Source organism: Mobula birostris, chromosome 15, assembly GCF_030028105.1.
Source record: "Mobula birostris isolate sMobBir1 chromosome 15, sMobBir1.hap1, whole genome shotgun sequence".
Taxonomy (NCBI): Eukaryota; Metazoa; Chordata; class Chondrichthyes; order Myliobatiformes; family Myliobatidae; genus Mobula; species Mobula birostris.
This window is the reverse complement of record NC_092384.1, coordinates 20,293,289-20,320,329: the sequence shown is the minus strand read 5'-3', so window position 1 is coordinate 20,320,329 and position 27,041 is coordinate 20,293,289. Positions and strand designations below refer to the sequence as shown.

Genomic DNA, 27,041 nt, shown 5'->3' with positions numbered 1-27,041 from the left:
TCCAGCCAATTGGTGTTTCATTGTGGTGGTATTTAACTCCCTGCTTCTCATTCCAGTTTTGTTGAGACTTTACCAAAAGCACAGCAAAATCTATGCTCCCTGCTTGCCTCCGTCCTTGTTCTGGAAAAGAAGTCTACTGCTTAACTGACGCTGTAAAGGAGCAGTACTTATTTAATATTAAGTTATTGATTCTTCGTTGCAACGTCAGCATTAACTTTCAGTTTGAGAGTTTTGATTAATGGACCTATTGGCCGAGTGCTTATTGTCTTTCCTTTAGTTCCGCGCAGTCTTATCATGTCAGTGAACTGTTCATCGGCTCCAGTGTCTCTCCCTCTGCACCTGGGCTGTAACCTCTGCAGTAACTCCGTAACAGTGGCTCTTTAATTCTGTCTCTGCAGGTATTTGTTGCATATATCACTGTATGGAGGAGGAGTGCCAAGGTCAGCAATTTAAATTTTTAACATCATGAGAAACTTTCAGCACTTTGAATCCTTTCAGTTCCATTTCCCTTTTAACCAAATTAATGATGAATACCAAATCACAGATTCAGGAAAGTTCAGCTATCTTGCCATTATGAATCCCTTTTCTCAGCTACAGATTTTTATCAAAGTTAATCAGAATGAAATACTTTTGGAAATGATTGCAGTCTGAGGAAAATGACCTCTATATTTGTGCAGTAAGATCCCAGTTCAGGCATTTTGGTGTATGGTGCAGAACATGTGAGGTCAGTGGTGCTCTGGTTGGCAGGTGGGATCCGTCTGCTCACCAACTGTGACCATGTATGTAAGGTGACTGAATCTTTCCTACAATGCAGCATATCATCAGTGCTTTTTCACACACTAATCTCCTGAGTGATCCCCTCCCACTGTCACTCAACACGACCAAAGATTGCTGCTACAGTCCCAGCAAACTCTGGGCCTCTCTCCTTCTTCCCAAATCCTTAACCAGAGTGTCTGGATCTGCACCAAAAAATCATAATGCTGCAGATGGTGAAAAGCCAAAATAAAAACAGAAAATATTGGCCAACAGGAGGGACATTTCCTGTGAAGAGATCCATGAAATTAATGTTTCTGCTCAATCACTTTCTTTGGAAACAGGAAAGTTGCCAGTTTTTAATTTGCAATTAGCCCACATGTGTAAGTCCACCATTTATTAGCCCAGTGTCCACTGTTGACTTCTTGAGCACTAGTATTTACCCAATGGGCCAAATGTCCTCCTTTTGTGCAAGAGTAAATCATTATGTTCACAAAACATTGGAGTTTTGAGGAATGTGTTAGGTAACATTTACTGCTGTGTTTGAGAGATGTAGTTCTGATCAGTAGGATATTCATTTTTTATAGACATCTGTTAGTCTCATGAGACCATGGATTTGCGCCTTGGAAGCTTTCCAGGATGCAGGCCTGGGCAAGGTTGTATGGAAGACCAGCAGTTGCCCATGCTGCAAGTCTCCCATGCCACCGATGTTGTCCAAGGGAAGGGCATTAGGACCCATACAGCTTGGCACCGGTGTCGTTGCCGAGCAATGTGTGGTTAAGTGCCTTGCTCAAGGACACAACACGCTGCTTCAGCCAAGGCTTGAACTAGCAACCTTCAAATCACTAGACGAACACCTTAAGCGCTTGGCCACACGCCAACGCAATATTCATTTTAACAAATCAAATAAGCCCGTGGAATACCTTCCTGGATTGCTCCAGATGAAACTTCCAGCAGTTACTCCTGCTGTCAATAAAAATAAAAAAATAGAGTGCTGATGCTTCTCTGAAAACTGAGAGAAAAACAGAAAACGCTGGAAATTTACTTTTATTCTACAAATACCTAACCTAACCACCTCTCTCCTTTCACCTTGTTTCTTTCCTCTTCTCCGCACATCATATTCACACTCCTCCCACTGGTTCCCCACCCCCCACTGTTCCCATCTCCCCTCCCTGCCTTCCTCATTGGGTTTTATGCTCCACCTGCCTCTCCTGACAGATTCCATCACCTGTTCCCTTCAAGCCTCTGTTGCTCTTTGTACACTTGCCTCCTCCATGTGCTCATCACTCCATCTCAATTGGACCCACCTATCCCTTGCCACCTTTTGCTCTGCCCTTTCCCCTCACCCCTCTATATCAACTATCTCCCCTGTACCTTTTCAGTTCCAAAGGATCTCAACCCAAAATTTCAACCATCCATTTCCCTCCACAGATACTGCCTGATCTGAGTCCCGCTTACACAGGAGTTCCCAAACTGGGGTCCACGGTCTCCTAGGTTAATGATAGGCGTCGATGCCGTAAAAATGTAGGGAACCCCTGCTGTAGCAGTTTGTTTTCTTTTGCTCTACAATGGCATGTCATTCAAGAACTTCACACATCCCGAAGAGATCATCTCTCAAGTTTTGAATTTGTGGAGAGTGTTGATCTTGCACAGAGCGCCTTAGCATCGGAGAATCTTCGTTCCCAGGAATCATTTTCTCTTCTTAGATAAAGTTAATGGCTGCATCAGTCCTTTGTCCCAACAGAAGCTACTCCACTCAGTGAATTTCTTCCTGGAGATTATTTGTCGGGGCTGATTCTTTGCTGTCGATCACAGCAGACTGTTCGGCCATACACTGGAGTGAGCTGATTTAATAATCTATAATCGACTATCGCTCTCCATTCTCCATCCTGTTACTTTACCAGCCAGCCCAGTGAAATATGTTCTTGAGGCAATGCTACCCTGTTTGGTGGTTTGACCATAAGAAATGTTCTGGGTTTATTGGGATTGTAAAAGGCTGATGAATAGTTTCACTGCAGCAAAGGTCTGAGAATTGAGGGATGAATGCAAACTCAGTAGAACCATGTGTCTGGTTCTCTGTGGATTTGTACACTTTGTGGGCAGGTCATACTGCAGGGACTGAGAGAACGATACAGATGATTTGAGCAACCACTCTATGTAGTAAGGACATTTTTCACTACAACTGTCCGACACTTTACATACGTTTGTTTTTTTTAGTTAAATTAATTCTCACTGCATTTCTGCATACAGCTGCAGCTTTACCCTTTGTGGTGTTCCCCGTGTAGTTTCACTGTCCACGGTGCCATGATCTGCACTGCACTCCACTCTGCACTCATCTCCATCAGTCTCTAATGTTGGGTACTGAATTGAGAATGTTTGCTGCTGTTTTACCCGTCTCTCCCTACCCTTCAGACGACCATTTAGTCAACGTCCTGGAATATACGATCCGGGAATTTCAATCTCCCTCATCCTCCACGGGGATCCTGAAATCTTAAACCTGAGTGTGATCAATCAGAGGCACTGCCTGTGCAGTATGGCATCCGGAGACACAAGGAGCAGAAACTCCCACATCTTCAGGAATAGTTCCCAGTTACCCGGCCATGATCTAAGAAATATTTTACTCTCCTTTCTCTTTCATAAAGATGCTGATCTTTCATTTGTATCCTTAACTGAACCATTCTTTCCTTGTCATGGTTGTGTTCGATTCTGGGTTACTGATTAAATACTTGGTAATTTCTCTTCAATTTTGTAATTTTGTAACTGTAATTTTGGTGAAACACTTACCTGTCTTTCAGTAACTTAACTCTCTTGCTCTCTGTCCAACAAATTCCAATTCCTTGCTGTTGGCACAGATTGCACTCTATGTAAACCTGTCCTCAATGCCAAGTACAATACATTGATTTCCTCTATAGAACTGATGACCTGTTTAATCACTGGCTAACAAAGGAGAAGATTGTGGGTAGGAAAAGCAACAGGAACACAAATTATTTCTGAAATACAACAAATTTTTCTACCATTTCATTTCAGGTATTCTAAATGTGATCAATCAACGAACAAATTCGAAAAAGAAATGGCCCAGGAAGTATGTTTTAATTGAACTATCTTTTCTACTGATGTTAGAAGTGAATTATAAAGATTTGCAGCTGAAGAATTGTGATCAGGAGAGAAGAATTTCAGAATTGTGTTCTCATCATGTGTGATGTATTTTGTACCTTGTTTACAACAGTCTGAAGTGCAGATTACTCATCACACCCAAATGACCAATACACTGGGGATGAGTCTGTTTATGATACATTACAAGAAGGATCCCTGGTTCAGCCTGGGATGGTCAGATACTCCAGTGCTCTGGGTGGGGTGGATAAGATCATTCATCAGCTTCCTCATAGCCACTCACTGAACCTTAATAGAAATTGCACATACGAGAGAATCCAGCACAATTAGCCTCACCTTCAAATGACCTCTTGACACTGGCCTCAGTTTACACAGCATGGCAGAATATGGGGGTAGGAGCTTGCTAGAAATCATAGATATGGAGACTCTTTCAATGTTAAGCAGTAGGATACCACTGAAATAAATTATTGTGGGATCCTGCTCCACACATATCCAAATTGATGGCCAGTGGAAGAGGACATTTGACCAAACCCCAGGTACCCATGTCACCAGTGGTTGGTATAAATTTTCTCACAGAACAACGGAGAGGAGGGAATTGCCTTTGGTAGGCACAGAAATGCAATTGTGTCATCGCAGAGAATACAAATGCTCTTACTTTGATCATAAGGGACACAATAGGATATTCAGTCCCGCAGGACAGCCCCACCATTCGATATGAACATGGTTAATCTGCCTCTTCTCAGCTAGTTCCCCACAGTTTCCCATTCTCTCAAAAATGTATCTACATCCTCTTTAAGTATCCCCTGGGATCCAGTCTCTACCAACTTCCAGGATAGAGTATTCCAGAGATTTACATCTTCTGCAAGAAAACGTTGCTATGTAATTCCGTTTCAAATAACCATTCACAAATCTTATATATCCCCTTGCTGCAGTTTCTCCCACCAGTGGAAACATCTCAACATCTTCTATTTCTGTTGGATCTTTAATCATTTCCATAACATCAGTCTACGTTATCCAAAGTGTATAGATCTAATTTCTTCAAGCACACGTGATAGAACCAGTGGCTCACCTGCGGAATAGTGATGGTGATGTTGGAAGTAACTCACCTGATCTGACAAGGCATTTGTGGATCTATATTTCTGTGTGAAGGTTCTGTCAAGGTATCAGTGTGGGAGTGTAAACACTCATCCTTAGAGAGGGGAGGAGTTTTGTTCGGTCCACAGATCTACTGGTCCTTGTCCAGATGAGGGCATCTGGTAATTGTGCCGTATAGTCTTGTTACGTTAAGGTCCATGACAATTATTGACCTATCCCAATGATGGGCGCGTTGTGTGTGTGTGTGTGTGTGTGTGTATGTGTATGTGCTTACAAATGTATATACATTTGTGTATGTGTGTGTATGTGCATGTATGTACTTGATATGTTCATGTAGTGTGTGTATCTGTATGTAGTGTATGCTTGCGTGTGTTATGTCTGCTGCATGTGTGTGTGTGTGTGTGAATGTAGCAGCATCAGTAGTGATGATGTGCTGTTAAACTTTACTCTGTTCATTATGCACTGATCACTGGAATCCACCTGCCCTTTCAATCACATGATTGTAGCTGCTTTCATCAATATGACTGAAGAGGTTTGGGTGAGGTAGAGAGAATAGTGAAAGGGATTAAAGAGGAAAAGACTGAATTGAGATGACGTAAATTACTCTCCCATCCGCTGAGACAGCCATAATTTCAAATGTTACATTACTGTTTATACATTTTCATGTCTTCTGGTTTCACAGACTCAGAAGAAAATGCTTCAAAATGTTATTTTTATGTGAGGAATTAAAGAAAGATGCCATAGAAATACACACAGAATATAAAGTTTTGAGAAAAAAGGGAATCCCCAGAAAACAACGAATAAGACTGATTGCCAATTCACTGTGGGTAAGTACAAGGAACTCACAAGCTGTCCACCTATGCTGGAGTTACATATACAACCAATCTTTAGATCACTCATTGAACGTCCCTTGGTTTAACAAAACAGAAAGGAAATTTGCCTAAAAGAAGCAACATATGATATTTATGTGTCATTTTAAATGTTTCTATCAAGATAAATCAGTGTGTTTTTCTTTGTGATGGAGGGTCTGAGAGAGACTGGACAGGCGAGGACTTTATTCCTTTGGAATGAAGGAGATTGATGAGTGACTTTATGGAGATACATAAAATCATGATGTGTTTTCATAGGGTGAACACACAGTCTTTGTCCCAGGAAAGGGAAGTAAAAATCAAAGGGCATGGGATTAAGTTGAGAGTTGAAATATTTGATAGGGACCTGAGGGACAATTTTTTTCATACAGAAGGTGATACATTTATGGCCTAAGCCACCAAAGAAAGTGGTTGAGACAAGTATAATAACAACATCGAAAAAACATTCGGATAAGTATGTGGATAAGGGGGTTCAGAGGGATATCGGACCATTGTGAGAAATTGAGACAAATTAGTGGGCACCATGGTCGGCTTGGACAAGTTGAGTCAAACTTCCTGTTTGCATGCAGTATTACTCCACAATTATAAGTCTTTCCTACTTTACAATCAGATCAAGTGATGTTAAATCTGTACCTATTATCAACAGAACACAGAGTGAATGGTGAAATGGTTTCCCTTTGACTTGTATAGGTGGGTGAACGAACCACCGATAATCAGGATGCTGATGTCGAGGTGATCCTTCCAGCTGAGTTATCTGAGAGAGCTGAAGAGCAACAGAATGACCTTTCAAGGCTCATTTTCACTGTATTTAATGACAGTGAACTATTTGAGGTAAATTGTTCAAAAGTGTCATTGTAGCCTGTATAAATTTACACTTGAAATGAAATGAGATTGTTGTCAGCCTACATTGCTACCATTCAGTTGAAAAGGGCCAGGTGCCTGTGGTGGTCAGTCCTCAGTTTGAATGATTTTCTCCCCTGACCTCACCACCTCCCATGCCTTTCCTTGTGGTTCCTGGTTGGGCTGAGAGGAAGTAAACTCTGAAACAATGTGAATCTAGATCCCAGTCTAATTTGTGATGGTCCACCAGAGTCAGAGGAGAAAATTTGGCCAGATGTTTTGGGCAAAATATAGTCCAAAGTTAAAAATCTCTAAAAATAGTGAAAATTCTGAAAAATATCTGACGCTTTGTTCTTCAACACTGCACCTTGCTGAAAGTACTCTTGGTTTATTTCGCTGTAGGATGAAAATAATAACACACTATTAAATGACCAAGTGTTTGGAATTACTGTGGGAAACACAAGCATTCAGAATTTAACAGAAGGTGTGATGATTAAGATTAATCATGGCAAAAACATGAAAGTAAGTATTTTGACAATAACTCAGAAAAAATCTTTCTAGAATGGTGAAAGGTCTTACGGTCAATTATAGTTTATCTTTTTATTACCCAGACACAAATTGTAACAACTCATTTGGTGTAGTAAAGTATTTCTACTCGGAATTGTCAGCTAAGTCAAAACACTAACCACCCTGGCTAACATTTAATTTACACATTAGTTCATTCTATCAAAACAACCTGTAAACAGCTCCTTTGTATCAATAAACCCACCCTATAAAAGTCTTGTAATATGATAGTATTCATCCTGCAGTTTGAGAGGGAGAAGATAAAGCCAGATGTATCAGTATTTCAGTGGAGTAAGGGGAATTACAAAGGCATGAGAAACCAGCTGGCCAAAATTGATTGAAAGGGGTCACTAGCAGGGATGACAGCAGAACAGCAGTGACTGGAGTTTCTGGGGGCAATTCAGAAGGCACAGGAAAGATACATCTCAAAGATGAAGAAGTACTGTAAAGCGAGAATGACACAACCCTGGCTGACAAGGGAAGTCAAAGACAGCATAAAGAAAAAGAGAGAGTATATAATATAGCAAAAAATTGGTAGGAAGTTAGAGGATTGGAAAGCTTATAAAAATCAAGAAAAGGCAACTTAAAAAGCCATAAGTAGAGAAAAAATGGAATATGAAGGAAAACTAGCTAATAAGAGAACTCCAAAAGGTTCTTCAAATATATAAAGTGTAAAAGAGAGGCAAGAGTAGATATAAGACTGCTGGAAACTGATGCTAGAGAGGAAGGAATGAGGGACAAAGAAATAGCAGACAAACTTAACAAGTATTTTGCATCAGTCTTCACTGTTGAAAATGTTAGCAGAATGCCTTAAGTTCAAAAGCGTCTGGGCATAAGTGAGTGTAGTTGTTACTAGTCAGACGAAAGTGCTTGGGAATCTGAAAGGACTGAAGGTAGATAAGTCACCTGGACTAGGTGGACTACACCCCAGGGTTATGAAAGAGGTTGATCTTTTAAGAATCACTAAATTCTGGAATAGTTCCGGGGGACTGGAAAATTGCAAATGCCACTCTATTTTTCAAAAAGGGAGGGAGGCGGAAGAGAGGAAACCATAGGCCAATAAGCCTGACTTCAGTGGTTGGGAAGATGATGGAATATATTGTTAAGAATGAGGTTTTGGGATACTTGGAGGCACATAATAAAATACCCCAAAGTTAGCATGGTTTACTTAAGGGGAAATCTTGCCTGATAAATCTGTTGGAATTCTTTGAGGAAATAACAAGCAGGGTAGAAAAAAGAGAGTCAGTGGATGTTGTCTTCCTGGAATTTCAAATGGTCTCTGACAAGCCACTGCACATAAGGCTGGTTAACAGGATAGTAGTCCATGGTATTGCAGGAAAGATACTAGCATGGATAGAAGATTGACTGACTGGAAGGAAGCAAAGCATGGAAATAAAGGAGACCTTTTCTGGTTGGCTCCTGATGACTAATGGTTTTTTGCAGGGGTCAGTGTTGGAACTGCTTCATTTCCCATTACATGTCAGTGATTTGGATGATGGAATTGATGGTTTCTGGCCATGTTTGCAAATGATACAAAGATAGGTGGAGGGATGCAATATTAGCATTCATTTTGAGAGGACCAGAATAGAAGAGGAAGGATGTAATGCAGAGGATTTACAAGGCATTGGTTGACTGCACTTGAAGTACTGTGACCAGTTTCCGGCCCCTTAGCTAAGAAAAGATCTGCTGGCATTGAAAGGGTTCAAAGAAGGTTCACGATAATGATTCGGGGAATGAAAGTTTACACACATAAGCAGTGTTGCTGGAGCAGGGCCTGTACTGGCTGGAAGTTAGAAGAATGAGGGAGGATCACATTGAAACCCATTGAATATTGAAAAACCTAAATAGGATATGGAGAGGATGTTTCCTACAGTGAGTGAATCTGAAACCAGAGGGCACAGCCACAGAATAGAGGGATGTCGATTTAGAACAGGGATTAGGAGGAACTTCTTGAGCCAGACGCTAATGAATTTGTGGAATTCATTGTCACAGATGGCTGTGGAGGCCAAGTAATTGAGTATATTTAAACCAGAGGTTGTTAGGTTGCTAATTAGCCAAGGTGTCAAAGGTCACAGGGAGAAGGCAAAAGAATGGGATTGAGAGGGATCATAAATCAACCATGATGGAATGGTGGAACAGACCTGATGGGCCAAATGGCCTCATTCTGCTTCAATGTCTTATGGTCTGATGGTTTTATTTAATTCCCATACATTGAGCTGTTAAGTTAATTTCTATCCGTGCACATTATTGTTGATGCATTGTTAACACTAACATAATCAAATTGATATGAATCAGTTTGGGTGCAGTTTGAGGCTCCAATTCTCAGACTTCAGTGCAGTAAAGCAGGAACAATATGACAGCACAGAACAAGACATCTAATTCCACTTTATAATTGCATTGGGTGGAATAAAGTTAGGGAGATACATCAAAGAGACAAGTCTTTTGCCCAACAATGTCTGCACCAATCATCAACTATTCCACATTTCTCCTATATTTTGTCCTTCCCACATTCGCAGTCGCTCACCCCCATCTGGCCTGCACAGACAGGAACCTCCCGTCTCCAACCAGCTAACAGGACTTACCTGTCACTCGTTTCCAACTCATAACCTGCAGCCTATTTAAACCCAGCGCTCATCCCCTGTCCTTGTTCACCCATCAAACTAGCCAGCCTCATCATGTTTCTCCCAAACTTCTGTTACCTTTGTGTGTTAGGTATCAGTTCTCTCTGGTTTTGTGGCCCCTCGTGACTTGTTATTTAAAAGTATATTAGTAAAATGTCATTCACTACTACATTGTCTCCACCGCTCTGCTTTTGGGTCAAGCCTCCTCTGCATTTCCTGACCACCTCCAGATTCTACAACACACATGAAGACATAATAAATTTACAAAGACCAATTAATCTGCCAACCAGCACGTGATTGGAATGTAGGAGGACACCTGAGCACCTGGTGGAAATATACATGGTCATAGAGGGAACCTGCAAACTCCACACAGAGAGTACCTGGGGCCAGATTCAAACCCAGGTATCTGGAGCTGTGGGGCAGCAGCTCTACTGTGCCACCCCGATAGAACTCCAGCTCTGAGATTCACCATCAATATTTTGAGAACATCTCTCAATTTCTTGAGACTTCTCTGAATTTGTTTTCTGTCTTTTAACAACATCAGAAAGTAAATTTATTGCTGATCTTTACATCACAGTAAAAACAGTTAAGCAGACAAGTGGGACAGGTCAGTTGTACAGTCTTATCAATCAGCAGTTTAGTTCTGTTGTAGCACTAGGACTGTTTTGTACAGACCCTGGTGCCCACAATGGTACATACATTGCTGAACAGTCATTGCAACAGGTTTCTGGTAACACACAAACTAACTAAACAAATACATATCTTTCAGAATGGATCACATCGATGTGTATTCTTGTTTGAAAATGACAATGGTAAGCTGAAAACCAGTTCAAATATTTCAGCCAGTGTTGGAAACCCCAGTTACAGTGTAATCTTTAAACCCTGAATTAACGTTACAGAAAACATCTCAGACTCCTGGAATTCCACGGGCTGTAAGACAACAGTTGAAGCTAATCAAACCATTTGTGTGTGTGACCACCTCACCTTCTTTGCTGTGCTGCTGGTAGGTTTTACATTTTGTTCCATCCCCCACCGCCCCCCAAATAAAGATATGTCGGTCACCTGTAGAAAGCATAGCTGTCTGTCCCTTTCACTGAGTTATATCGTTGATTTCTCCAGCACACAACAGGCTATTCAGCGAAAGTCTGATTTGACCACCCAGAACTCATTTACACCAACCTATAATAATCTCATAATATTCTCCCCCTAACCCCCTCATCCCCCCAGATTCTCCTGCTGCAATTCCCCCCCTCCAGTTCCTCCATACTCACCCAAAGATTGGGGAAATTTACAGTGGCCAAATAACCTACCACCTGCAGGACTTTGGGACACGAAGGGAACCAACGGAAATCCATGTGGCCTCGGGGGGGAGCATGTAAACTTGGCACAGACGGTTCCCAAGGTCAGGATTCACCTGCGTCACTGGAGCTACGAGACAGGGGATCTACTAGCTCTGCCACTGAGCTCCCCACTTTCCTCTTTCATCTCTTTCAACTCTTCATCTTCCTCAGCCAGCCCTGCTCACCTCTCGAGGTCCTCAAAGTCAGCTGCTTCACCAAATCACCCTGTGGAAATATGCTGACCTGAATATGTCTACCCACACAGTACTCAGCCATCCAATCTCCCATCCCTTGTCAGGATGGAGTCATTCCGATACTGAGAATTGGTTAATGATACAGCAAATGTCCGCACTTGGCCAAAAACATGAGCAGCTCTGTGCCACTCCAAGAGAAGACATGAATACTAACAAGGTCCAGCCCAAAACAGAATTTTATCAATGGTGACCTTCAATGACATAAGGGAGAATAGCCACTGGAATTTGTGTTGCCTTTGGAACTTGCAGCTGCTGTTCCGTGATGGGCACAGCAGTGACCATGGGGTCACACAGCAAGGAAACAGGTCAGTGGCTGCACTGTCCATGCTGACCATCAAGCACCCATTCACACTGATCCCATTCACATCAGCTCCCACTGAGGGTTGACATGGTAAGCTCCCCGCTGTAGCTTTCACGTGCTTCATAATACTGACACATAACTGTATGCTAAATATGTTGGTAGGAGAACAGAATCATTTTAAAAAGTAACTCAACTTCCTGTTTGCCTCCTAACCCACTGATGTACAATCCCCCTTGAGATCAATGCAGTCTAGCAACCTGTGCAAGCCTTGTCCTGGTCTAGAATTTGATTAGTGATTTCTGACTGGTGCAACAGTGAGCAGCAACATGATTGGGGTGTATCTGTTGACATTACACCAGATGGCAGTGACAGATTCCATGTGCACCCAAACTACTCACTGAGAGATGTGGCCTCATCTCAGCATGAACAGCAGATGTGTTCAGATCCGCTGTCTGGGACGCCTGTTTCCTGGGAACAGTTCAAGTTTACATCAGATGCATTTCAGGCATTGTTAATTTTCAACCAAATTTATTTTCAAAAATTTAAATTACCTCCAGGAATAGACAAATCAGACTGAGAACAGGTTTAATCATTGCTCACAATCACCATTATTTCTCAAAGGATTTACGCCTGGACAACAACACGTTGGATGAAAAAGATGTGATATCATTAACGTACATCACAGTGACTGGCTGTGCAATCTCTGCTGTCTTCTCAGCCATCACAGTATTCCTTTACTGTGCGATGAGGTGAGTGACCCCATCCAGTGAGTTCTGTGGGAGTATCACTGATCAGACTGCACCCTGTCGTAACCTCAGTCCACACAGCAGCTTGTGTGTTTCACAGATCAGTCTCTTCTGTGAACCTTCTAATTATCTCTCCATGGACCAGTAAAGAAATGGCCACTGATTATTCATCACTCACACCATCACTAACTATCTCTACAAATTACCCAACAATGACACAGACACTGACTACAGATTATCCAGCTCCAACAGTACTTTACCAACCAGTTGACAGCTAAGCTGATTCTTTTACAACAGAAGCGTGTTGGCAGTGGTGTCCTCAGTGTTAAAAGCTGAATGCTCATTACTTACTGGATGCACGACGTTAATTGAGGTAATCCGCATCGGAATAAGGTTACTTCCGATGGCATATTCCTTGTGTTCCATCGCCTGTAACCCAGCTGTGCCCCCCCTTTCCTGGGTCACTGTTAAACCAAAGGGGTGATCAATTCCCTTACCACCTGGCTCCTGATTCCAGTGTGGATCCACAAAGCACAACAAAAGCCTCGGTGATAGCTCCAGGCGTGCTGATGAAGTGTTTCAGTGTGTGAAGCAGTCTGGAGGAGCTCGGCACCACAGTGGCTCGTGGTCACTGCACTCTACAGAATGCAGCTCAGCCTCTCAAATCAGACAGTCTCAAAGGGCTGGGGAACACAAGCAGAGGGAACAAGGGAGGGAGAGGAGAAAAGGGGGAGAAGCAGGGGAGGAGAAGAAGCAATGGCAGGAGAAGGAGAAGGGAAGAGTGGCAGGAAAAGGACATTCAGAGTCAGTGCTGAGAGATGTTTTCTGCCTGGAATTCAGACTGTCCCTTCTGTAAACACAGTTCTGAATCCTGGTTCTCCATGCCACCACCGTTCCCACAGTAACTTCCCTCTTGTTCTGACAGTCACCAAGCCCTTTGAAAATGACTAAAACAGTTGTGTAAAGCTGAATTGTCTGTTTCCATGTGATATTATCTCAGTAGGATCAGAAAGGTTCTTGAAGTATGACTGTAGTTCACAATATTGGTATCTGGTTGTCTCTTTGCTTTAGGAAGAATAAAGGTGATCACACCACCCAGATCCACATTAATCTCTGCATTGCTTGCTTTCTACTGAATATGAATTTCCTGACCAATGAGTGGATTAGTAAGCTGATGGTTGATGGTGTCTGTAAGACGATCGCTGTGTTCCTTCACTATTCATTACTGTGCACTTTAACATGGATGGTAATTGAAGGATTTCATCTCTACTTGTTGCTGATCAAAGTGCTCAACATCTATGTCAAACGCTACATACAAAAGCTGGCTTTGATGGGTTGGGGTGAGTATCAGGCCATTTATTTCACTTTCTCTTGAACACTCGGTGCTTTACACATTGGACATTAGTTGATCCAGTAGAATATTTTTTCCTAAATATTACCAGATGGACAGGTACCTGATGTCAATTGGGCATTGGTACTCCTAAACACAGCACCATCATGAGACCTATATATCTCCCATTTCTGGAGCTGGTGTCAGTTATAAAATTATAAGCCCTAACTAACTTCATTTCATGAAAGGTGCTACTTGCTACTGAATTGCTCCAAACATTAATCATTCATTCTCTTGTTCTGCATTTTGTTTCCTATCACTGTATCATTATGGTAATAGTGCAATGTTCAGAGAGGAAAGCTGATTGACATCATTGTCTGCTGTCATCCGACCATATCCTTGCCTTGGGTTCTGTATTTCAACTGCTTCCCACTCATGTCAATATTTTCTCTCTCCCTCCTGAGATTCTGAAACTGCTTTTGGAGATTCTTATTTATCTAACTCTCCCCCTCTCCCCTCCCCAATCTCCCTCCTCCCCTCGCACCCTCCCTCGCCCCCTGCCCCACTCTCCTGCCCTACAGTTTTTCCCTAACATCTTCGCCGCAGGTTCTAACATTTTTCTATTTACCCTACTGCAAAGATAGTGACGGGAGAGATGTCTATTTGGTGCACATTCCCATTATAACAGAGGCAGAACTGAAGAAGATTTTCAGTTCCTCACCCTTCTTCCAGGATATAAATCTTCTACCATAGGAATTCCATGATCTTGGCTCAGTAATTGTGTGATCAGACACGTCATCACCCATTTCTATATTAATGACCCTGCTTCCAGGTATTTGAAATTGATCCAAAATCGGACAAGAACTTTTGGGCACATCTAATCCATTTTTGTTGAAATTGTGGTCTGCGTCACGTAATAGCCCATGATTCAACAGTAACCGGGGCTGAATTATGACTCTCACTGGGGAATCTGCAAGAATAATCCAATTGCAAAGTTTGGTGCCGAATCAACAATACATTTAAAGTATGATTTTTAAACATCATTCTTCTTCATCTTTCATCTGCTATTCCTGGACATGGATTGAATGCAATAATTGGAAAATAATTCATCACTATGCCAAACCTCCAATCGATAAAGCAATTACAGCTTAACATTCTCAACAGCATACATAGTGAATTATATGTGACGACAACAGGATGAATACGTGTCATTTTCTTCTATTGACAGGCATCCCTGCTGTGGTGGTGTCTTTGTGCATTGCAGTGGACAAGAACAATTATGGACGGTTTCAATTCAAAACGCAGGACATTCACAGCTCTGTTTTCATGTAGGTCTTGTTAACCATGCCAACAGCAATAATGTTGATATTTATCTCCATTGCTCAGTCTGTGACTAGAATTTCAGCTGAGCTAGATGTGCATCGAGCCAAACAGGCAAGGGTGCTCTGAGGTTCTGAGTCAGCTGACATTGGACATTGGGGATGGTGGGAAACAGGTTCAGATTAGCTATGTTGTCCCCAACAATCAAACATCCCACTGGTACTTTTTATCATGGAGAGACATTGGAGGGTGACCAGTAGGCCAGTAAAGCACCAACATCCTTTGGATAGAGTTAGAGTTTATTCTTCAGTAACTCAGTATTAGATGGAGAAACATCGTACCATGTTTGCCATTTCCTTTCCATGGACAAAGGAGATAAATGGTTGCAGTGACTTAGATGCGGAACAGTATGTGGCAGGTTATCGGAGGAGGTTACTTATCAACTTTCCATTAACTCACTTCAATAAACTAATTTTCTTCGCTCCCCACCCCTGTCACAAATGATGGACCTGACACATAAGGAAGGGATTAAGTTAAAGCTTTTTCTGTTCAAGATGCATTTTTGGGCTAGATATCACTTTGCAGTGATTGGTCAGGGCACTGAACATAACAATTGGGAACAAACAAGAGAAAATCTGCAGATGCTGGAAATGTGAGCAACATACACAAAATGCTGGAGGAACTCAGCAGAACAGGCTGCATCTACGGAAAAAAACACAGTCAACGTTTCGGGTCGAAACTCTTCAGCACAACTGGAGAAAAATTGCTGAGCAGTAGATCTGAAAGTTGGGAGGAGGGGAAAGAGAAACACCAGGTGATAGTTGAAACTTGGGGAGGGACGGATGAAGCAAAGAGCTAGGAAGTTGATTGGTGAAAGAGACAGAGGTCCATGGAAAAAAGAAGAAAGTGGGGGAGCACCAGAGGGAAGCAATGAGTGAGCAAGGAGACAACATGAGAGAGGGAAAAGGGAACAGGAAATGGTGAAGTGGTGGGGGAGGGTCAGTCATTAATGGAAGTCTGAGAAATCATTCTTCATGCCATCAGGTTGGAGGCTACCCAAATGGGATATAAGCTGTTGTTCCTCCAACACCTTATCACGACACTGGAAGAGGCGATGTATGGGCATATCGGAATGGGAAGGGGAATTATAATGGGTGGCCACTGGGAGATCCCACTTGTTCTGGCGGACAGTGTAGATGCTCGGCGAAGCGATCTCCTAATCCACGTTGGGTCTCGCCGATGTACAGGAGGCCACACCGGGAGCACCGAACACTATATACCGCCAACAGACTCACGGGTGAAGTGTTACCTCACCTGGAAGGACTGTTTGAGCCCTGTATGGTAGTGAGGGAGGAGGTGTAGAGGCAGTTGTAGCACTTGTTCTGCTTGCCAGTGCCAGAAGGGAGGTCAGTGGGGAAGGATGATGGACAAGGGAGTCACATAGGGAGTGATCCCTGTGGAAAGCAGAAAGTGGCGGTGGGGGTGGGGAGGGAAAAATGTGTTTGGTGGTGGGATCCAGTTGGAGATGGCAGAAGTTTCGGAGAATTATGTGCTGGACATGCAGGCTCGTGGGGTGGTAGGTGAGGACAAGAGGAACCCTATTCCTGGTAGGGTGGCAGAAGGATTGGGTAAGAGCAAACATGGGTGAAATGGAAGAGATGCGGATGAGGGCAGCATTGATGGTGGAGGAAGGGAAATCACTTTCGTTGAAAAAGGAGGACATCTCCTTCATTCTAGAATGAAATGCCTTGTTCTGAGAGCAGATGCGGCAGAGACAGGAATTGAGAGATGGGGATGGCGTTTTTCAAGTAGCAGGGTGTAACGAGGTACAGTCCAGGTAGCTGTGAGGGTCCGTTAGTTTATAGAAACATAGGAACATAGAAAATAGGTGCAGGAGTAGGCCATTCGGCCCTTCGAGCCTGCACCGCCATTTATTATGGTCATGGCTGATCATCCAACTCAGAACACCGCCCCAGCCTTCCCTCCATACCCCCTGACCCCTGTAGCCACAAGGGCCATATCTAACTCCCTCTTAAATGTAGCCAATGAACTGGCCTCAACTGTTTCCTGTGGCAGAGAATTCCACAGATTCACCACTCTCTATGTGAAGAAGTTTTTCCTAATCTCGGTCCTAAAAGGCTTCCGCTCTATCCTCAAACTGTGACCCCTCGTTCTGGACTTCCCCAACATCGGGAACAATCTTCCTGCATCTAGCCTGTCCAATCCCTTTAGGATCTTATACGTTTCAATCAGATCCCCCCTCAATCTTCGAAATTCCAACGAGTACAAGCCCAGTTCATCCAGTCTTTCTTCATATGAAAGTCCTGCCATCCCAGGAATCAATCTGGTGAACCTTCTTTGTACTCCCTCTATGGCAAGGATGTCTTTCCTCAGATTAGGGGACCAAAACTGCACACAATACTCCAGGTGTGGTCTCACCAAGGCCTTGTACAACTGCAGTAGTACCTCCCTGCTCCTGTACTCGAATCCTCTCGCTATAAATGCCAGCATACCATTCACCTTTTTCACCGCCTGCTGTACCTGCATGCCCACTTTCAATGACTGGTGTATAATGACACCCAGGTCTCGTTGCACCTCCCCTTTTCCTAATCGGCCACCATTCAGATAATAATCTGTTTTCCTATTTTTGCCACCAAAGTGGATAACTTCACATTTATCCACATTAAATTGCATTTGCCATGAATTTGCCCACTCACCCAACCTATCCAAGTCACCCTGCATCCTCTTAGCATCCTCCTCACAGCTAACACTGCCACCCAGCTTCGTGTCATCCACAAACTTGGAGATGCTGCATTTAATTCCCTCATCCAAGTCATTAATATATATTGTAAACAACTGGGGTCCCAGCACTGAGCCTTGCGGTACCCCACTAGTCACCGCCTGCCATTCTGAAAAGGTCCCGTTTATTCCCACTCTTTGCTTCCTGTCTGCTAACCAACTCTCCACCCACACCAATACCTTACCCCCAATACCCTGTGCTTTAAGTTTGCACACTAATCTCCTGTGTGGGACCTTGTCAAAAGCCTTCTGAAAATCCAAATATACCACATCCACTGGTTCTCCCCTATCCACTCTACTAGTTACATCCTCAAAAAATTCTATGAGATTCGTCAGACATGATTTTCCTTTCACAAATTCATGCTGACTTTGTCCGATCATTTCACCGCTTTCCAAATGTGCTGTTATCACATCCTTGATAACTGACTCCAGCAGTTTCCCCACCACCGACGTTAGGCTAACCAGTCTATAATTCCCCGGTTTCTCTCTCCCTCCTTTTTTAAAAAGTGGAGTTACATTAGCCACCCTCCAATCCTCAGGAACTAGTCCAGAATCTAACGAGTTTTGAAAAATTATCATTAATGCATCCACTATTTCTTGGGCTACTTCCTTAAGCACCCTGGGATGCAGACCATCTGGCCCTGGGGATTTATCTGCCTTCAATCCCTTCAATTTACCTAACACCACTTCCCTACTAACATGTATTTCGCTCAGTTCCTCCATCTCACTGGACCCTCTGTCCCCTACTATTTCTGGAAGATTATTTATGTCCTCCTTAGTGAAGACAGAACCAAAGTAATTATTCAATTGGTCTGCCATGTCCTTGCTCCCCATAATCAATTCACCTGTTTATGTCTGCAGGGGACCTACATTTGTCTTTACCAGTCTTTTCCTTTTTACATATCTATAAAAGCTTTTACAGTCCGGTTTTATGTTTCCTGCCTGTTTTCTCTCATAATCTTTTTTCCCCTTCCTAATTAAGCCCTTTGTCCTCCTCTGCTGAACTCTGAATTTCTCCCAGTCCTCAGGTGAGCCACTTTCTCTGGCTAATTATAATTGAGATTGGTGGATAAACTGTCTCCAAAGATAGAGACAGTGAGATTGAGAAGGGGAAGGGAAGTGTCGGAAATGGACTGGGTGAATTTGAGGGCACAGTGAAATTTGGAGCAAACTGGATGAAATAGACAAGTTCAGCACAGGTGCAGGAAGCAGCACCAATGCAGTCATCAATGTAGCATGGAAAAGTGCGGGACGGTCACTGAAGGTTTGGAACACAGACTGTTTCACGTAACCGACAGACAGGCAGGCATACCATAACTGGGAGTCATGCGAGTGCCCATGGCTACCCCTTTGGTTTGAACGAAGTGAGAGGAATAAAACTTGGGAAGTCATGTGTGCAGTTGTATAAAACCTTGGTTCGGCCACATTTGGAGAATGGTGCACCGTTCTGATTGCCCCATTACAGGAAAGTCTTGGAGTCTTTGCAGAGGGTGCAAAGACGTACTCCAGGATGTAACATGGGTTACAGAATATAAACTCTCAGAAGGGGTTGGACAAACTGGGATTATTTTCTCTGGAGCCTCAGGGTTTGAGGGGCAACCTGATAGAAGTAAATAAAATTATGGAGATACAGGTACAGTAGATAATGAGAACCTTTTTCCTGGTGTAGAAAAGCCTAACACTGGAGGGCATAGGTTTAAGATGTGGGGAAGAAAGTCTCATGGATGTTTCCCAGGAAAGGCTTTAGACACAGGGAGTAGAAGGTGCCTGGAACGTACTGCCATGGGAGGAGGTAGAAGTAGATAAGATGGTAAGATTTTGGAGGCATTTAGACAGGCACATGATCATGCGAGGAGTAGAGGGATATATTCCACATGCAGTGGAATGGGATTAATCTAATTTGACATCAGGGCTGGCACAGGCATTGTGGAACAAAGGGTCTGTTTCTGTGCTGGTCTGTGTTCTGTGTTCAGAGACCTCGTGGTGTTAAAACATTTCTCCAGAGTGTTGGAGCTGGTTAGGCAGTGGATCAGAACACTGGATGCAATGGGAAATTATTTCCAAACAAAATCTGCAAATTGAATACTTCATGGTTTATATATTTTCACAGGTGCTGGATAACAAATGATAAAGTGCATTATGTTACAAACTGTGGCTTTTTCGGCATGATATGGCTTTGGAACCTGACAATGCTAATCACCGTCTGTGTCAAGTTAGCTCAGATGAGAAAAGGAATCTATTCTGTGTCAAGATCTGTGTGGAAGGATCTGTGGACGGTCCTCGGCCTCAGTTATTTGCTGGGCATCACGTGGGCTTTGCCGTTGATTTTACATGGACCAGTGTATGTGGTTCAAACGTACCTGTTTTGCATCTTAAACTCCCTGCAAGGTTAGTGAGAGATTTACCAGGTATGTTGTGGCAATTATAAATTAACAGCTATACAATGGTAACAAATCTTGAAATATTTCTGCTGTTTTATTAACTTATTAATGTTTCAATTACTTATTTTAAAAATGAGACGATTGAACTGAAAAGTTTTTTTAAGTTAATGGTCACCAGAGGGTATATTTGATATGACTCATTTTATCAGAACTAAAATTACAAGCATATTCAATAGATGTAGACAAATTCTGAAAAAAGTTTAATATCTCAATGCTATTTTCTTCTTGAATCTTTGCAGGGTTTTTTATATTCTTGTGGTACTGCACCATAAAACTACCATCCAAAGAGCAAAGTTCAAATTATACATCAGATAAGTAAAGAAGAAATGGAAATGAAACTGCATTTGCTGGAAAAGACCCCGCTGATTATTAACTTTAATTAAGAGCAGCATTTATTATTTCAACTTGCCATAAAAATCAGAACCAATATCTCTGATTTCTCTTTGCATGTGTAACGTGCATTTTGCACTTGAAGACGTGCCTAGTAGTGATTTGTTGACCTAAGGAGTTATTCAGGTGTTCAATTGTTGAGCCACAATGGGACAATCAAAGCCAATAATGCCACTGAGCAACTTTTTCCACCCTCCCACCCCCACTTTCTGCTTTCTGCAGGCATCACTCCCTACAAGACTCCCTCATCCATTCATTTCTCCTCTCTGATCTCCCTCCTGGCACCTGTCCTTGCAAGTGGGACAAGTGCTGCACCTGCCCCCACAGCTCCTCCCGCAGGTCCCAAACAGTCATTCCAGGTGAGGCGACGCTTCACCTGTGAGCCTGTTGGGGTCATTTACTGCGTCTGGTGCTCCCGGTATGGCCTCTTATATATCAGTGAGACCCAGCATGGACTGGGATATCGCTTTGCCATGCACCTACTCTCCATCTGCCAGAATAAGTGGGATCTCCCAGTGGCCACCTATTTTAATTCCATTTCCCATTCCCATTCCGATATGCCTATCCCTAGCCGCCTCTACTATCGGGATGGGGCCACACTCAGGCTGGAGGAACAACACCTTGTATTCCGAATGGGTAGCCTCCAACCTGATGGCATGAACATCGATTTCTCAAACTTCTGGTAATGTTCCCCCAACCCCCCCCCCCACTTCACCATTCCCCATCTCCTTTTCCCTCTCTCACCTTATCTCCTTGTCTACCCATGGTCACCCTCTGGTGCTCCTCCCCCCTTTTCTTTCTTCCATGACCTTCTGTTCTCTTCTATTACATTCCTCCTTCTCAATAGGTACATTTAATATCACAGAAATATATACAATATACATCCTGAAATGATTTTTTTTTTCACAAACATCCACAAAATCAGAGGAGTGTCCCAAAGAATGAATGACATTAAATGTTAGAACCCCAGCGCCCCCTCCCCCAGCTACCCCTCCCCTCCCACGCAAAGCAGCAGCAAGGCAACAAACTCCCCCACAACCCCACCAGCAAATAGCATCAGCACCCTCCACCGAGCACTCAAGCGTACAGCAAATGTCAATAAAGACACAGACTTGCAGTACCCCAAAACTATTCATTCACCCGGTAATTCGACACACCACAGGCACTCTCTCTCTCCCTAATAAGGGAGAAAGAAATGTCCCCGTTTCACAGCAAGAGCGGAGACGTAACAAACAACTCACCGACTTACGATGTTAAAAATCTGTTGTGTCATTTTTTCCAAGCTCTGCGCCCAGAGAATCAGCCCTAGAAAGGCTCAGATTTCTGGACACACTGCCCATGGCAGCTAACCCGTTCCCCCCGATGTTCCGTGTTCTCCCGCGACTCCTCAATCAGGAGCACCGGCCTAGAATCAACATGTCTCCAGAGCAACGAAAATACCACACCCTGAAGGAGTGCTAGTCTTCCAGGCCATGTCCTTGGGATATCAAAAAGCGGCCGGTCATGAGGCCCTGGGGGCAGGTCCCATTCCCGCAAAGAACCAAAGTCAGAGTGTAACTCCAGGTCAAGGTCTTCAAAAGAACCTTGAAAAGGGAAAAAAAGATATCAAAGATAGAAACAGAGCTGTTTCCACGGATGCAAACAAAGGAGTCGCCATCATCACTCCAGCCCTGCATCTCTTTCACCAGTCAACTTCCCAGCTGTTTATTTCTCCCCTCCCCCTTCAGGTTTCACCCATCACCTTGTGTTTCTCCCTCCCACCTTTTAAATCTACTCCTCAATCTTTTTCCCTCCAGTCCTGATGAAGGGTATCGGCCTGAAACGTCGACTGTACTCCTTTCCTTAGATTCTGTTCCTCCTGCATTTTGTGGATGTTAATGATTTCAATGTTCAACTTGTACACGCTAGTTACAAAAATCACCTACTACTGTAATTTGCAAACGTATCCTTCAGTTGTCGGAATATCTGGTGAAATTTTGCCATCTTTATCGGCATTCTCCTTATAGGTTGGTTCCCTTGTCAATCATAAGCAGGCGGACACCTTTGTGCAGCACATGCAAAATGCCAGAGGAACTTAGCGAGTCAGGTCACAACTATGGAGGGAAATAAAGTCAAAGTCTTTGGCCAAAACCCTTTGTTTTTACCTCAACAATTATCTCTTTGAGCTTCCCACTTTGAGCAGAGGGGAATTAGAATGTGCAACCAATGTACTAGAAGATGAAAATTATATTACACTAACTAAAGCATAGCAGTTTCACGATGATATACCCTCTGACTTACTTGAGCAATTTTAGAAAAAAACATTGCTTTTTTTTAAAAAAGTGGTTTATTACGATTGGTGACAGCTGAATGTATTTCTGCAGGTTATCGAACATTTACAAGAAATTTTATGTCCATACAGGTGTCAATTCTAACCTATATTGTACTGATTATTATGTTTAGTAATTATAACCATTCCACAAACTTGCTGTAACACTTACATTGAAGAGTAAATTAATGGATCACCTGCTGAGAGAGTTGACACCCTGTCCCAGTGAATGGCAGTAAGGGTTTACCCGGTAGGGAAGGGAAAAGTTCAGTTGGTGTTTTGTGGCAGGAGGTCAATGGACCTGATGTCAGACCTGTTTCTTTCTCAGAGCTGCCAGGATTCCAACCCAGATATTACCTCTGAGAAACCCTGCAACTCCGTCCCTCCTATAACTCTCACCCTGGGACTCCCACCCCATTACACCTGCCACCCTGGGGTTCCCTTGCTCCCACCCCATTCACCGAGGATCTTGTAACTTCACTGCCACCTACACACCCAGGGACCCCTCACTCCTGCCCCAGTCACCCTGGGACTCTCTCAATCCCACCCCATTACACTGAGGCTCTTCCAATTCCACCCCACCTTCACCCCCAGGGACCCCCTACTCCTGCCTCAATGTTACCAGAGAGTGCTGGTTTGAAGTACTTGGTAACTTTGCACTTTTAACCCCATACCTTATACTTTATACATACAGTTCATACGTAGTGAATACAATCGTGATATGTCATTATCCATGTGCAAAGTACCAGTAACACAACACGTTCTCTTACAATGAATGGATCAACACCAGTCTCATTCCCCCCCCCCGTTAATTACATGGATGAGGTGCGTGACAGGCAGTTACACAGGGCCCTGTCCTCAGTGTCCCAGACTGTGAGCTGAGTGCAGCACCACAGAGGGTGGGAGGGGAGAGGAGAGGAGAGGCTAGTGTGGGTGAAAAGGGAAACCAAGACCCACACTCCCCTTCAGTACAACATGAAGGATCACACTGCTCGATTTCACAAAGGAGAAGGCCAGATATCCCTGGGTTCTGACCAATATTCATCACTCAAGAAACAGCTCCTGACCAGGTTTATTTGGCCATTAACACTCAGTTGTTTTTGAAGTCCTGTTGTGCTGTGTTGCCTGCATTGTTATAGTGACTGCCCTTCATTGGCTATGATCCACTTTTATGAAATTGGAGGAAGTTTCTTTTGATGTTAAGACTTATTAACAAGTAAAACTCACACTTAAATCACAAATGCCAGAACATTACTCAGAGTGGAACTGAGTCTGATCGGGTGGTTTGTAAAGGGAATGAGTTTGATCCTTGTGACTGCGATTCCAATGGAGAGAATGTGTGAACATTGCAATTTATTTCATTTTGTACATGGCAGCTTCTTTCTGCAATTGCAATAAAGTGTTTATACTTGTATTAAAGATTCTGCAGAGATCTGGGTTACAAAGAAGGAACATAAAATACATCTTACATTTTCTCACATTGTGGAAGGAGGCCATTTGCCCCATTCTGTATTTGCCAGCTCTTTGAGCAAGCCCATTAATCCTGTTTCCCCGGTTATTTCAGAGTGTCGTGCCTCCCTTACATGCCTGCCAACTCCACCCAGAATCCTTTCCCACCTCACTCCCACAGGGCAATTTACAGTGACGAGTTAACATACTGCTATGCTCTTCTTTGGGATGTGGGAGCGGAAACTCCAGCAGTCACTGGACGATCGTACGGACTCCACACAGACAGCACTGCAGGACAGGGCTGAGCCTGGGTAGCTGGTACCATGAGGTAGTCACACTACCTGCTGAGCCACAAATGGAAACAGCAATCTTATCGTGAGGGACAGGAATGAGGAGGGGCCAGGATTCTGAAGTGTGTTACACAGAGACTCTCTGTAGATCTTGTCAGAGATGAAATTGCAGGGAAGATGCTGACCTCAGGTTGCCCATCAAACAGATGCTCCTGTTCCATTTAAGAGTGGTGTTTAGGGTATTTGTGGGTGTGTGGGGTGTTCAGGGATTGCACCTCTGGTGAGAGGGCTTGTCATGACCTTTCTGGAGCAGCGCTGTCACCTTTGGACACCACCAGACACTCAGGTCTCACTAAGTAGTTGTCTGCATGCGACAGTGGCCACACCCCAGTACACTGTTTCTACAGGTGGGCTAAACCAGGAGAGAGAAGCCAGTGGGCCTTGTACCCCGGAGAGATAGGGACATGCCTATCCAAGCATGTGAAGTCAGCTCTGGTGGACTGGGTGGATGGGATCAACAGTGAGATCCAGCGGCTAGGAAGGAAATTCTGTAACGCTTCATGGAGAGTGAAGCAGGTAACAGGGTACAGATAAGTCATGGCCATCTACTGCGACAAAGGAAGTCGCAGACAAAGGAAGTCTGTGATGACCACTTGAACCACTGGACACGGACTTCAGAGGTCAAGAAAGTGGAACTGCCCCAGTGGAACAGCTTTTCTACTTTAAGAACTCTCCCCACAGGTCTTCTGTTGTTATTGGACACAACGGACAACCAACCACTGTAGGGTGTTTGTGATCCCATTGCCAGGGTTCACCTCAAAAACGGCTAAATACACAAAGAGAAAAAGGGTCTACTACTTTCCCAGTGTATATGGCAAATGAACTCTTCTTGGGCTCCCTGTAGCAGAATCTGGCTGGAAGCTTGAGAAAAGTTTATACATAAAGAGTTGTTGAATATCTGTTTATTTGAAGAGGGATGGGTTGCTGCTGAAGGTTGAGGTGTTTAGGTGTGAAGATAACTTGCAGTAAAGCGACAGCATCTCTAGTTTATCGAGTTGCCCTTCCGTCCACTCCACAGACATGACTTGGGTCAATTCTGGAGGCTTCCATTAGGTGTTACTGCAGAAGCAATTACCCTGTCCTACTGAGAGAGAAGTAGTATAACTGATAGCAGGCTGGCATATTTGAAATTGACCCGGGCATTATTTCTCCTCTCTCTCTGGAAATATCAGCTGCTCTGAATCTTCTGAAAGAAAAGCTTATGAAAGATTCAAGAAACTAGGTACTGGTGGAGCACTAGAAAATTACACGAGTGCCAGGAAGGAGCTCTAGAATTAAATTAGGAGAGCTAGAAGGGGCCATGACAAGGAGGATTAAGGAAAACCCCAAGGCATTCTACAAGTATGTGAAGAGCAAGCAGATGAGCCCTGTCAGAATAGGACTGATCAGGAGCAAGAGTGGAAACATGCACATGGAGCCGGAGGAGGTAATGGAGGTACTTAATTAATACTTTGCTTCAGTGTTCACCAGTGAAAAGGACCTTGGCAATCGTGGGGATGACTTGTAGCAGACTGACACATTTGCCTGTATAGTTATTAAGAAAGAGGATGTGCAGGAGCTTTTGAAAGGTTTTGAAAGTTAGATAAGTCACTGGGACCAGACAGGGTATACCCCAGGATACTGTGGAAGCCAGGGAAGAGATTGTTGAGCCTCTGGCAATGATCTTTGCATCATCAATGGGGACAGGAGAAGTACCAGAGGATTGGAAGTTTGCAAACGTTGCTTCCATATTCAAGAAACAGAGTAGAGATAAGCCAGGAAATTATAGACCAATAAGTCTTACTTCAGTGTGGGCAAGTTGTTGGAGAAGATCCTGAGGGGCAGGATTTATGAGCATTTGGAGAGACATAATTTGATTATGGATGGCTTTGTCAAGGGCAGGTTGTCCCTTATGAGCCTGATTGAATTCTTTGAGGATGTAACAAAACACATTGAAGGTAGAGCAGTGAATGTAGTGTATATGGATTTCAGTAAGGCATTTGAGAAGGTTCGCCATACGAGGCTCATTCAGAAATTAATGAGGCCTGGGATCTAAGAAGAGCTTGCTTTGTGGATCCAGAATTGGCTTGCCCTCAGAAGGCAAATGGTGTTTCACAGCAATCTGCTCTGCCCCCCAACCCCCTTGTGATTTTTATAAATGACCTCAATGGGAAAATAGAA

The 27,041-nt window shown here is 43.5% G+C and overlaps 1 protein-coding gene across 1 annotated transcript in view; it reads left to right on the top strand.

Annotated features, from left to right (window-relative positions):
* LOC140210423 (adhesion G-protein coupled receptor G2-like) overlaps positions 1–22,235 on the top strand; it is a 65,151-nt gene extending 42,916 nt beyond the window's left edge. Inside the window, exons 4-9 of the mRNA XM_072279376.1 lie at positions 10,753–10,856; positions 12,370–12,497; positions 13,566–13,834; positions 15,053–15,152; positions 20,054–20,251; positions 22,058–22,235. Coding sequence (XP_072135477.1) covers positions 10,753–10,856; positions 12,370–12,497; positions 13,566–13,834; positions 15,053–15,152; positions 20,054–20,251; positions 22,058–22,235 — 977 coding nt within the window. The remainder of the gene's footprint in view (positions 1–10,752; positions 10,857–12,369; positions 12,498–13,565; positions 13,835–15,052; positions 15,153–20,053; positions 20,252–22,057) is intronic.
* The last annotated feature ends 4,806 nt before the right edge of the window (positions 22,236–27,041 follow it).